Below are 14,156 nucleotides of genomic sequence, written 5' to 3'. Positions count from 1 at the left end.
ACGATTGAGCAGAAAAGCTATGCCACCACATTCAACGTCCGTGTCCCTACTGAAGACAAAACAAATGATGAAAAAGAAGTTTTATGGTGGGCTAGATCATGTTTATTACGAAGACTAAAAAAGAAACACACATTTACTTCTAGGTGATTTTAACACTGAAGTAAGAAAAGAAAGCATTTACTTTCCGACCATAACAAAATACAGCGTGCATGAAGAAATCATGTTAACTGCTTCAGGATGATTACATTTGCCACTACAAAGAACATGAACGGCATAACAACAACATTTACCCATAAGAAATTTCATTTAAGAAAATGATGCTCACTGGATGGAAAAACCATCAATCAGACAGATCATGTAATGACAGACATGCAGTATAGGCAAACAGTGAAAGATATCATGGCTCAAAGAGCAGCACATAGTATGAGACCGGCAATTCTTGGTGAAAACAAAGCTAAACCTAGAAAAGTTCATATCTGGTAAGAAAACAAATGAATGGAAACTCAGTGTTTGACATGGCAAAACTAAAAAGTGTAGAAAAAATAAAACTTTTTGATATACCACATAATGCAGATAAGCAAAGGCATGGAGAAAGTATCGCACACAACGGTGACAGACATTGTGCATAAAGTGATGTGTAGAAAGAAAAAACAACAGGGAGAAAGATGGTTTAATGAGGAATGTGGAGATGTAGTTAAGAGAAAGGAGAAAGCACATGTGCGATGGCTACATGATAGAGACAATGAAACACTGAAGTGAGCGGGGAGACATCTAACGTACTGAGAACTGAAAACAGAAAATACCTACCTACCAAATTTTCCTGAAAATTTGAAGAGACATGGCCAAAATTCGGACTGTAGGAGATTCTTCCAACACGTGTAAAACCTCAAGTAATTTTTTCATTTGTTTTATTAATTCTGGAATTCTATCAACATGCAATACTATTTGGGAACTGCAGATGTGTTAACTTTGTCTACACTAATCCCTGCCATTACTGTTATGATTTGATGGAAGTCACCAGAGAAGAAAATGGTACAGAGAAGAAAATGGTACAGCTGGCCATATGGCTGTTGTTGTTACTCAATGTTGACTTCTTCTGCGAAGTGCTACAATGAATATTTTATGCGTCATTGGAACCTCATCCCATACAATAGAAATGCAATCCTGCATTAATTACCAGTATTATTCTGCTTTGAAACATCGCAAATGCTGCACATATTGTAAGCACAGACTGTCAAGGAATGTCCGTCTGTAGAATAAGAACATTGTTAAGGGCCTGCGATGATAAGTGCCAGCGTAGTAGTCAGCCAGCCTTATGCCTACCACTGCTATGTGGCAAAGGAATCTTTCCCACAGTGGCAAGTGACTTCACTTTATCTTAGCTCAGTCAATTAGCACAAATCTTTTTAAATTTTCTACACTCTTCCTATTACTAAAAACTAAATCAAAATCCCTACATTAGTTTCTGAGATTCTTGATGGATTATGAGTCCAATGTATGGATATAATAATAATTATTTTATTTTTTGTGATATAATTACAAATTTTCCAATTTTTTCCATTTACTTAAACTATGAAACCTTCTTTCTTGCCAAATTTCATTTAAATTTCAAGGCGAAGTGCCCTATAGATTTTGATGAGCGAGTTTGAGAGTATCAAAAAATAGCCGTATCTTTCAACTGCATTCAATGGCATATTTTTGCACTGCCAAGGAACCATAGACCCTAGCATGCGTCAAATTCCCGCCTGATACTTCTACTTTTCCTTGGAAAAGGGGTCTTTAACTATAATCCAGACAGATGGACAGACAACACAGTGATCCTACAAGGGTTCCTTTTTTACCATTGAGGTAAGGAACCCCAAAAAACTACAACCAAGGATTTCTAATTCAACAGTTCATCAGAGAAAACGAAATTTTTTTCCCGCTTTATTTCATACATTCCATATTACTACCTATCACAACAACATCTGATTTCAATATTAATTCTATTGTCTATGTAAAAATGAATTAATATATTGGTATTAAAACATTTTTCTCACCTTCTGCCAGTTACCCAATAGCAGAGCTTTCCCAATTTCATGTGTTGGAACAGCCAAAGAGCTCCCGAATCTCTGAAGTCCATAATAATTCAAGAAACCTTTTGTCTTTAGTGATGTTAAGCCATCTTCAATCTGTTTGTCTGATCCTGTCACATTTCTGAAAAATACGAGAATAATTAATGAAAAATCAACAATGGAAAATTTAGGATGGACTAATAACAATATTATGAAAAGGATAGTTGCTACTCACTGTATAGTGGATATGCAGAGTCACAGATAGGCACAAAAAAAAGACTCAAACAAATCTTTCAGCCAAATAAGCCTTCATCAGAAAACACATACACACACGCATGTGCGTGCGACCACAGCCATGGCAGCGAGATACTGTGGTCACGTGTTTGTGAGAGATGCGTGCGCGCATGTGTGTGTGCGTGTGTGAGACTTAGAGGACAAGGTAGGGGGGAAGGGGGGGGGGGGGGGGGTTAGGATATAGATGGAATGTGAAATTTCAATGAGAAATTGTTGTCTTTTTATATAAGTATCTCAGCTCTTTTTTGCTTCATGTATCTCAGTTTTTATCAAACCAAATAATTCTCAACATGGATTTCAAAAACATCAAGACATACTGAAAGCTTTGGATCAAGGCAACTAGGTAGATGCAGTGTTTCTTGATCTCTGAAAAGCATTTGACTCATTAACACATCTACACTTACTGTCAGAAGTATGATCATATGAGGTATCAAGCAAAATCTGTAACTGGATTGAGGACTTTTGGTAGGGAGGACACAGCATGTTACCTTGGATGGAAAGTCATTGCCAGATGTATAAGTAACTTTGGGTGTGCCCCAGGGCAGTATGTTGAGACCCTTGTTGCTCCTGTTCTATATTAATGATGTTACAAGCAATATTGATACTAAATACAGGATTTTTGCAGATGATGCAATTATCTATAATGAAGTACTATCTGAGAGAAGCTGCATAAATATTCGGTCAGATCTTGATAATATTTCAATGTGGTGCAGGTATTGGCAACTTGCTCTTAGTTCAGGAATCTAAAATTTTGCCCATCACAAAATGAAAAAAGTACGTACTATACTATGACTATAATATCAATGAGTCATGTTGGAATCAGCCAATTCATACAAGTACCTGGGTGTAACACTTTGTAGGGATATAAAATGGAATGATCACATAGGTTCAGTCCTGGGTAAAACAGGTGGCAGACTTTGGTTTATTGGTAGAATACAGGGGAAGTGCAATCAGCCTACAAAAGATATTGCTAACAAATGCCTCATACGAGTAGTTTTAGAATACTGCTCAAGTGTGTGGGACTCATACCAGACAGGACTTACATAGGAACGTATGCAGAGAATGGCAGCATGAATAGTTTAATCTGAGGGAAAGTGTCACAGAGATACTGATGGAACTGAACTGGCAGACTGTAAGACAGACATAAACTAGCCTGAGATATTCTATTAATAAAGTTTCAAGAACCAGCTTAAAATGATTACTCTAGGTATATACTACAGCCCCCTACATATTGCTCACAATGGGATTGAGAGGATAAGATTAAAATAATTACCACACACGGAGAGTTACTCCAACAATCATTCTTCCTGCACTCCATATGTGAATGGAACAGGACTAAACCCTTATAACTGGTACAATGGGACACACCTCTGCCATGCACTTCATGGTGGTTTGCGGGGTATAGTTGTAGAAGTAGATGATTGCTTGAACAAAGCTGTTTAATTTCTTTCACTTATTCCGGCCAGTTGATGGGTAATTTTCTCTTTAAAACTTGCAACAACCATTCGTTATTTATTTACTTATTAGTTAATTAGCTTGACCAGATTAGGGCTCACTGGCCCCCTCTTGCATTTGACCATCTGCCTTTAATGAAGCAGATACTCTAAATGATGTTAATGAGCCATGAGATGCTGTGAATGAGTGCCACAGTGTTCCATCGCCGACTATTTGAAACTCGGAAATTTATTGTTGGTTATGATTTGAATCATGTCCAGTATCTGTCACTTAAGCTCAGCTTGGACACAAATGTTGGACAATAGTCATGACTTATTTAAATAGAACATTCAACAATAGTAAAGTCAGTGTAAGTAATTAAAAGTACAAATCAAACAATGGAAAATCCAGGATGGAGTGAGAGTGTGGTTTCAGTTGCCTGTGACTGCAGTCTGTGTGTGTGTGTGTGTGTGTGTGTGTGTGTGTGTGTGTCCGTACTGCTGAGAAACACCTTAATGGCCGAAAGCTTTAATTGTGTAAATCTTTTTATTGTGCCTATCGCAACTCAGCATCTCCGCTATATGGTGAGTAGCAACTCTCCTTCTCTGGTATTGTTACAATCCATCCTGGATTTTCCAATGTTTGAAAAGCATTTATTAGCAATTCACTTCCGTGAAAGGGACATTAAATGCCCTGAGCAACAGTGAGCCTAAATATTATCTACAAACACAGTGCTCTATTAACTTGTGCAAAAAATAGGGGCCCTTTTATCCAACCCATCAGTGATGACGTTAATCACTATGAATTGAACATTTCGCAACAAAAATGTATCCTGATTGAGAAATGTAAGTATACTTGTTCTAGTGGATTATCATACACAGAATCATATGTGACAATGATTAGGTTCGGACTGGATGGTGCACTGTGCGCTCAAGCATTACGGCAATCAGATCCTCATTTAGTTTAAGTTTTGCACACTGATAAGGTTTTCGAGATTTCTCAAGAAGCTCGGATACAAGACTGAGATGTCAGAACAGTCTTCTCAATTGGCAAATACGGCATGACCTGTCCATCTGATGGTCAAACCATAAAAATGTCGCAACAGTACATGGGCACCTGCCTGACCTGACAGGAATCAAACTTAGCACCATAAAAGTTCTTCCACCTGACCAAGACAAATTTTATATGTACTGCACCGTTATCTTGACTGTTTCTATATACGTGCTAGAAGTTGTTGCATGCATTATAGTCGTGTATGTCAACAGTGTTTCCACCAAGGTCACAGATTTTTGTCAGGGCCACCGATGTCATCAGCAGTGAGTGCACTGATGCAAACAAACAATATCACAGAGTCAACGTAACACCACACTGTCTTACACTGTCAGAAAAAATTCAAAGTATTATCATTTTATTCCTTTCTGATAGGGGGGCCTCAGTCTAGATTATCATAAGCCAGCATATCTCTGCCTGGGATCTCCATTTTTTAAATCAGTAGCATCAAAGCTGTGCACTTACACTCAGCATGAAATTTCAATACAAAAGGGAAACACCGACTGTTGGGGACTGCACTGGACGAGTTTTGTAAACCTGAGAGCTTACAGGTGGAAGATAAGGTAATATGCAAGAGAGATATTACTGCTAAAACATGATGCGTGAGTTAACAAGAGCGAAAAGCTAATGCATCTTACGTGATAGAGGTTGGGGGAGGGGTGGGGGAGGTGAAAAATAGACAGGTCAGAAAATGAAAGATGTAGAAAACTAACAGGGAGTGAAGAAGGGAATAGTTACTACAAAAAAAATTAACATAAATTAAGGCCAGGTGGTTGATGAGAACTAAGGACACAAAGCAGAACGTTTCTCAGAACTCTCCCTTAAGAAGCAAAACCCAGCAAAAAGCAACACATTTTGGGAAGATTTTTATGTGCGGCAATGCTAATTGAGATAGTGACATGCTTTTGTCAGTCAATCACAGCTCATGTAACTTTATCTCACCAGCCAATGACAGCAGATATTCAGAGCATAGGACATGTGATGCAGTCAGCCGATATCACCATCACTGTTACGTAGCGTGAACATACAAATATGAATAGTTAATGGTTTAAAGTAATATATTTACAGTACAACTACAAGAAAAGCTAATCATTCACATCTGGTTGCTCGCTGATTATGCTATGGTGTACAGGAAGGTGTCAAAGTTAAGTGACTAAGTTGAAACAAGATGACCTAGACAAAATTTCCAGTTGGTGTGGTGAATGACAGCTGGCTCTTAACAAAAAAGTTAATACGGTTGAGTAGGAAAAATAAACCCATAACGTTTGGATACAACATTAGTACTGTCCTGCTTGTCACAGCCATGTCATTTAAATATCTGGGCATATAGTTGTGAAGCAATATGAAATGGAACGAGCATGTGAGGGTTACGGTAGGGAAGGCAAATGATCAACTTCTGTTCATTGGGGTAACTTTAAGAAAGAGTGGTTCATCTGTGAAGGAGACCACATATAGGACATCAGTGCATCCCATTCTTGAGCACTGCTCTAATGTTTGGGATCCACACCAGGTCAGATTGAAAGAAGACATCGAAGCAATTCTGAGACGAGCTGCTAGATTAGTTACTGGTCAATTCAATCAGCAAGCAAGTGTTACAGATATACTTTGGGAGCTCACATGGGAATCCGTGGAGGGAAAATGACATTCATTTTGAAGAACACTACTGAGAAAGTTTAGAGTGTCAGTAATTGAAGCTGACTGCAAAATGATCCTACTGCCACCAACATATGTTTTGTTTAGGGACCACAAAGATAAGATACGAGAAATTAGGGCTCATGCAGAGGCATATAGGCAGTCAATTTTGAGGTTGTGGTCAGGCAAGATCTGAAGAGAATAACTTAAATTGCAACAACTCAATATTTCTGACAAACACAATTATAAGTTTCACTGCTGTGCACTGAACATTTCGTGAGTTACATGGCTGAATACCTGTTCCATCAAGCACTGTGTGTGCATAACTGCTCTAGAACTCTCTTTGCACTTTTTTAAGGACAATTAAACTTTCTGCCATCATTCATGCATAATTTGTAACCTATATGACAACTATGAAGTGCTTAAAATTAGATGTAAATTTTGACAGTTCAGTGGACCAAGTGGAGGGAAGCATATTTCACCAGGCCTGCTCGGCGCATAACCTGTCAGCTGCGCAAGCTGGCTGATCTGCCATCCTTCTCAAACTATTTTAAAGAAACTGCATGGTAATAAACTCTGCGAGTCTTGTGCATCTTATAGCTTCATTCATGAGCTTCATGAATAATTACCTTTCATTTCACTAATGGCCATAGTTATGGTGATATTTCAGTATTAACTAAACTACTGCAAGGAACTCTCATAAGTTTGCTGTGAAATATTAGGGCCGCTGTGAATTTGTGTTTGGTGTGTGTTAGATCATGTGTCGCTGCATGTGAAACGTAGATAATACATTAAATTATTCTTTAAACATCGAAGGATACCGCTCTCTGTCTCCAATGTTGAGGAAATGTTATGTATATAAAGGGCACGCACTCGCCAGTGAAAAAGTCAGAATGAAATATTCATAAATCCCTTGTATCTCAAACTGTCTGAGATATCGAAACAAGATTTTGGCAAATGATAACACTCAAATGGAAGAGTATTTTTCCCTACGATTAATATTCAAAACTTCCGTATCTACCGCAATATTCAAGCAACTTAAGATTTTTGAAAATAAAACAATGTAATTTTAAAGTACCATCAATACCCTGTGAAATGGAATTGCTGTGGGTTTTCCAACAATATAAGCGAAGAAGCTGCAAAATTTATTTTTATACTGAGAGTGGGCTTTCTTATAACTGTTGATACATCTCACCCTCAATTGCTTAGTTAATAATATGCTGTTTTATGATTCTGCCACAATTTCAACTGCATCAGAATGTTAATGAGATGTATACCCGTACCCTGCTGTGTTTAGGCAAAAGAAGCAGATATTAACACAGTAACATGAGAAGTAACATATTACTCAAAATTCGACACAGTCCTTCATGAATCCATGTCTCCTCAACTACATTCTTGGTATGGCTGACAACTTGAGACCAGTCCTGTGGTGTAGCACTTGCAATTACTACTTTTGTCAGAATTTCAACTTCACTGAGCATAAATTTCTTGGTTTTTGCCGTTTTACTTTTCACCTTGGCCCACATATTCTCAGTCAGATTTAAATGCGTATTAAAAGGACAAAGCCTGATTAAACTACGATCTTTAGCATTACCATTTCGATGACCTGGTAGCATGGAATTTTTAGTTTATACAGTACTACAAGTTCCATTAACTTCGCCTTACACAAGATAGGTTGAACTTCATCCAATCAAACATTTCTTTGTAACCAAAGAAAATAGTCACTTTCCTCTGCTGCTTTGTTGGAGCTTTACCCATCACAACCGAGCAGCACTGTGCATTGTCCATTACTATTGTTATATTCAAAGGGATATTTTGCAACAGAACATCACTTTCACAGCTGGTGAACATGTTCTTGTGAATCTCATGTTCAGATGTGCTGCACTATAGTTATTAATGCAGCGCCAACACAAAACATTCATTCACAGTACCTGGCAACTGAAAAACACATTTATATCAGAAAATATCACTTTCCAACAAGAGCTAATGTACGTAGGTGCCTCTAATGCAAGACATCACGTGATACTGTTTATCCCAGCATGGAAACAGTCACTTTACCAACTGAACTGCTGGTGGCAGGGTAGGGAAAGATGGCTTGCTATTGGTGTTACCTGGGCAATGGCATCATGTCCCCTCCCGTGAGCCAAATGTCAAAAGTCGCAACTAATTTTAAACACACTATAAAATAAGTGTGAAAAACTAACCTTGAGGAACTTGGTCTTTTTCAGTATGTGTTACCCCTAAGTTATATCACACACAAATATACCAGTAAAATTTTCAATAATGGTATAAATGGCTGGTCTCCTGGGCCCAAAATTTTTCGAAGTGGCTGGTCCTCAGTGTCAAGTTTTGAATGGGAGTCTAGTGCTCCGTGATTTAAGAAACTCATTGCACACTCTCACATGTAATGTAATTCATTTTGTGAAACAGGAAATTTACTTTGAAAGCTTCTCAAGCCACCATTAGCATTATTTTTTCAGGACCTGTACTAAATGTTAACAGTTGTTGCATCACACTCATCAAAAATAGGCCAACAAGAGAAACGCATCAAAAGCAGTTTGTTGTTACGAAGTATTGTACAGTCTGACATTTTGCCGTCAGCAGATGCTCGCATGTGCACTGTGTTTTCTCGTCGTAAATGCCACATTTCTTTTGCAACTAAGGTTTTACTCTCTTGTTTATGTTTTATCGCTGCAGTATTATTCTACAGTAGTAGGTTAAAGTAGAACTATTTGTCAGAGTATAAGTTCTTACTTGTAAAAATTACAAAAATTTAACTGAAAACTAAAACAATGAAAAAGTACCAGATTTCTCCCAGATGTCCCAGTGTGTATACACCCTGTTTTAACTTGGTGTAGTCATACCAACGTAAAAGGCTGAACTGAGTTTACGTAACAGCTGGTATATGACTTCCCTTTGACAGTATATATTTTGCCAATTACAAGGCTGGTATAGGTGGTGGTTGGAGGATGCAGAGGGAAGGTCTTGCAGTGGGACAGTCATTGATGTAGGAGGCATAGGATAGGGAGACGGGTTCAGGAGTATAGGGTCTGACAAGGACATTGCAGAGACTGGAAAGGTGACGAACAGCTATCCTGTGTGTGGTGGGCAAAATCTCTGATACAATGGACCTCATTTCAGGGCATGATTTTAGGAAGTCATAGCCTTGTCAGAATAGCTAATTAACACATTCAAGACTAGGATAATAACGAGTGACGAGAGGTGTACACTTAAGTAGCTGTTTGGGTCTAGGAAGTCTGCTTCTGGATTGGACTGGGGGGGGGGGGTAATTATTTCAAGTGAAGGCTGACCTGAGAATGGTGGTGCATTGCTGTACAGAATCTGCAACTGAATAAATATGTTTGCCTTGAATGACAAGGATGTATGGGAGGGTACATTTGACATGGATAGAACCACGGACCTTGGTGTTGGTGGGGAGGCTTGCGTGCCTCAGCGATACAGATAGCCGTACCATAGGTGCAACCACAACGGAGGGGTATCTGTTGAGAGGCCAGACAAACGTGTGATTCCTGTAGAGGGGCAGCAGCCTTTTCAGTAGTTGCAGGAGCAACAGTCTGGACGATTGACTGATCTGGCCTTGTAACACTAACCAAAACGGCCTTGCTGTGTTGGTACTGCGAACGGCTGAAAGCAAGGGGGAACTACAGCCATAATTTTTCCTGAGGGCATGCAGCTTTACTGTACGATTAAATGATGATGGCATCCTCTTGGGTAAAATATTCTGGAGGTAAAATAGTCCCCCATTCGGATCTCCAGGCAGAGACTACTCAGGAGGACGTTGTTATGAGTAGGAAGAAAACTGGCGTTCTATGGATCGGAGCGTGGAATGTCAGATCCCTTAATCGGGCAGGTAGGTTAGAAAATTTAAAAAGGGAAATGGATAGGTTAAAGTTAGGTATAGTGGGAATTAGTGAAGTTCGGTGGCAGGAGGAACAAGACTTTGGTCAGGTGAATACAGGGTTATAAATATAAAATCAAATAGGGGAAATGCAGGAGTAGGTTTAATAATGAATTAAAAAATTGGAGTGCGGGTAAGCTACTACAAACAGCATAGTGAACACATTACTGTGGCCAAGATAGACACGAAGCCCATGCCTACTACAGTAGTACAAGTTTATATGCCAACTAGCTCTGCAGATGATGAAGAAATTGATGAAATGTATGAAGAGATAAAAGAAATTATTCAGGTAGTGAAGGGAGACGAAAATTTAATAGTCATGGGTGACTGGAATTCATCAGTAGGAAAAGGGAGAGAAGGAAACATAGTAGGTGAATATGGATTGGGGCTAAGAAATGAAAGAGGAAGCCGCCTGGCAGAATTTTGCGCAGAGCATAACTTAATCATAGCTAAAACTTGGTTTAAGAATCATGAAAGAAGGTTGTATACATGGAAGAACCTTGGAGATACTAAAAGGTATCAGACAGATTATATAATGGTAAGACAGAGATTTAGGAACCAGTTTTAAATTGTAAGACATTTCCAGGGGCAGATGTGGACTGACCACAATCTATTGGTTATGAACTGTAGATTAGAACTGAAGAAACTGCAAAAAGGTGGGAATTTAAGGAGTTGGGACCTGGATAAACTGAAAGAACCAGCGGATGTACAGAGTTTCAGGGAGAGCATAAGGGAACAACTGACAGTAATGGTGGAAAGAAATACAGTAGAAGAAGAATAGGTAGCTTTGAGGGATGAAATAGTGAAGGCAGCAGAGGATCAAATAGGTAAAAAGACGAGGGCTAGAAGAAATCCTTGGGTAACAGAAGAAATATTGAATTTAATTGGTGAAAGGAGAAAATATAAAAATGCAGTAAATGAAGCAGGCAAAAAGGAATACAAACGTCTCAAAAATGATATCGACAGGAAGAGCAAAATGGCTATGCAGGGATGGCTAGAGGACAAATGTAAGGATGTAGAGGCTCATCTCACTAGGGGTAAGATATATACTGCCTACAGGAAAATTAAAGAGACCTTTGGAGAAAGGAGAACCACTTGCACGAATATCAAGAGCTTTGATGGAAACCCAGTTCTAAGCAAAGAAGCGAAAGCAGAAAGGAGGAAGGAGTATATAGAGGGTTTATACAAAGGCGATGTACTTGAGGACAATATTATGGAAATGGAAGAGGATGTAGATGAAGATGAAATGGGAGATATGATACTGCGTGAAGAGTTTGACAGAGCACTGATAGACCAGAGTCGAAACAAGGCCCCGGGAGTAGACAACATTCCATTAGAACTACTGACAGCCTTGGGAGAGCCAGTCCTGACTAAACTCTACCATCTGGTGAGCAAGATGTACGAGACAGGCGAAATTCCCTCAGACTCCAAGAAGAATATAATAATTCCAATCCCAAAGAAAGCAGGTGTTGACAGATGTGAAAATTACCGAACTATCAGTTTAATAAGTCACAGCTGCAAAATACCGACGCGAATTCTTTACACACGAATGGAAAAATTGATAGAGGCCGACCTCGGGGAAGATCAGTTTGAATTCCGTAGAAATGTTTCAACACGTGAGGCAATACTGACCCTACGACTTATCTCAGAAAATAGATTAAGGAAAGGCAAACCTACGTTTCTAGCATTTGTAGACTTAGAGAAAGCTTTTGACAATGTTGATTGGAATACTCTCTTTCAAATTCTGAAGGTGGCAGGGGTAAAATACAGGGAGCAAAAGGCTATTTACAATTTGTACAGAAAGCAGATGGCAGTTATAAGAGTCGAGGGGTATGAAAGGGAAGCAGTAGTTGGGAAGGGAGTGAGACAGGGTTGCAGCCTATCCCCGATGTTATTCAATCTGTACATTTAGCAAGCAATAAAGGAAACAAAAGAAAAGTTCAGAGTAGGTATTAAAATCCATGGAGAAGAAGTAAAAACTTTGAGGTTCGCCGATGACATTGTAATTCTGTCAGAGACAGCAAAGTACTTGGAAGAGCAGTTGAACGGAATGAACAGTGTTTTGAAAGGCGGGTATATGATGAACATCAAAAAAAGTAAAACGAGGATAATGGAATGTAGTCGAATTAAGTCGGGTGATGCTGAGGGAATTAGATTAGGAAATGAGACACTTAAAGTAGTAAAGGAGTTTTGCTATTTGGGGAGCAAAATAACTGATGATGGTCGAAGTAGAGAGGATATAAAATGTAGACTGGCAATGGCAAGGAAAGCGTTTCTGAAGAATAAAAATTTGTTAGCATCGAGTGTAGATTTAAGTGTCGAAGTCGTTTCTGAAAGTATTTGTATGGAGTGTAGCCATGTATGGAAGTGAAACGTGGATGATAAATAGTTTAGACAAGAAGAGAATAGAAGCTTTTGGTATGTGGTGGTACAGAAGAATTCTGAAGACTAGATGGGTAGATCACATAACTAATGAGGAGGTATTCAATAGAATTGGGGAGAAGAGGAGCTTGTGGCACAACTTGATTAGAAGAAGGGATCGGTTGGTAGAAAATGTTCTGAGACAAAGAGGGATCATCAATTTAGTATTGGAGGGCAGCGTGGAGGGTAAAAATCGTAGAGGGAGACCAAGAGATGAATACACTAAGCAGATTCAGAAGGATGTAGGCTGCAGTAGGTACTGGGAGATGAAGAAGCTTGCACAGGATAGAGTAGCGTGGACAGCTGCATCAAAACAGTCTCAGGACTGAAGACCACAACAACAACAACAACAGAATGGCAACTGTCAAAGTGTAAGTACTATTTGTTTGTTGGTAGGTTTAATGTGGACAGAAGTGTGTAGTTGGCCTTTGGTGAGGAACACCAAGGAAAGTAGCATGGGATTTGAAATAGAACCATGTGGAATTTAATTGGGAGGATTTATTTAGAGATTAAAGGAATTTTAACAGGTCAGCTTCACCTTTAGTCCATATGGCAGAAATGTCATCAATGTATCTAAAACCAAACCAGGAGCTGAGGGCTTATGGATCCCAGGAAAGCCCCCCCCCCCCCCCCCCAAGTTAGCCATGAAAAGGTTAGCACAGGAAGTAGCCATCCTGGTTCCCAGGGCTGTAACCCTGATCTGTTTGTATGTCTGCCCACGAAAGCAGAAGTAGATGTTGGCAAGTATAAAGTTGATTAATGTGAGCACGAAGGATATCATAGGTTGGAATCCGGAGGGCGCTGACTGTGGAAATGTTCGGCAGCAGACCATGTGCTTGGGGGACATCAGTATAGACAGAGGTGACATCAAGTGTTGATCAATTAAGGCATATATACATTCGACAGGGGCTTCGAAGTCAGAAAATATTGAACAGTGAGGGTGATAAGTTTGTACATCTTAGGAAGATTGTAAGAGGTGGGGATGCATGGTTTGGGCGGGGTAAGAAGTTCTATGGGCTGAGGTGTTAGTCCTTGTGAGGAGACTGATGTTTTAAGGAGGGACTGCAGGTCAGTTTGAATCACGGGGATGGGATCTTGATGGCAGACACTGTATGAACAGGTGTCAGGCAGCTGGCGTAGACCCTCGCCTGCATACTTCCATCGGTCAGCTACTACAGTGGTAGGTCCCTTGTCGAATGGGAGGATGGAGTCATCAGCTTTTAGGGAATAAAGAGCCTGGAGTTCTGCGGTGACAGGCTAGGATCATGTTGTAAGAACCTGACGGATTTTGAAACAATGCTAGGCGTGAGCAATTCTTGGAAGGTTTGTAAGGGATGATTTTCAAGTAGTGG

General features: G+C 39.5%; 1 protein-coding gene across 2 annotated transcripts in view; it reads right to left on the bottom strand.

The window, feature by feature from the left end:
• Nucleotides 1-14,156, bottom strand: part of LOC124544731 — a 151,767-nt gene that overhangs the window by 98,845 nt on the left and 38,766 nt on the right. For both annotated transcript variants that reach the window (XM_047123382.1, XM_047123383.1), the window contains exon 7: nt 2,040-2,196. In XM_047123382.1, coding sequence (XP_046979338.1) covers nt 2,040-2,196 — 157 coding nt within the window. The remainder of the gene's footprint in view (nt 1-2,039; nt 2,197-14,156) is intronic.

The sequence above is a fragment of the Schistocerca americana genome, chromosome 8 (genome assembly GCF_021461395.2).
Source record: "Schistocerca americana isolate TAMUIC-IGC-003095 chromosome 8, iqSchAmer2.1, whole genome shotgun sequence".
Lineage (NCBI taxonomy): Eukaryota > Metazoa > Arthropoda > Insecta > Orthoptera > Acrididae > Schistocerca > Schistocerca americana.
The sequence above is the reverse complement of the archived record's forward strand: the minus strand, read 5'-3'. Positions and strand labels throughout refer to the sequence as shown.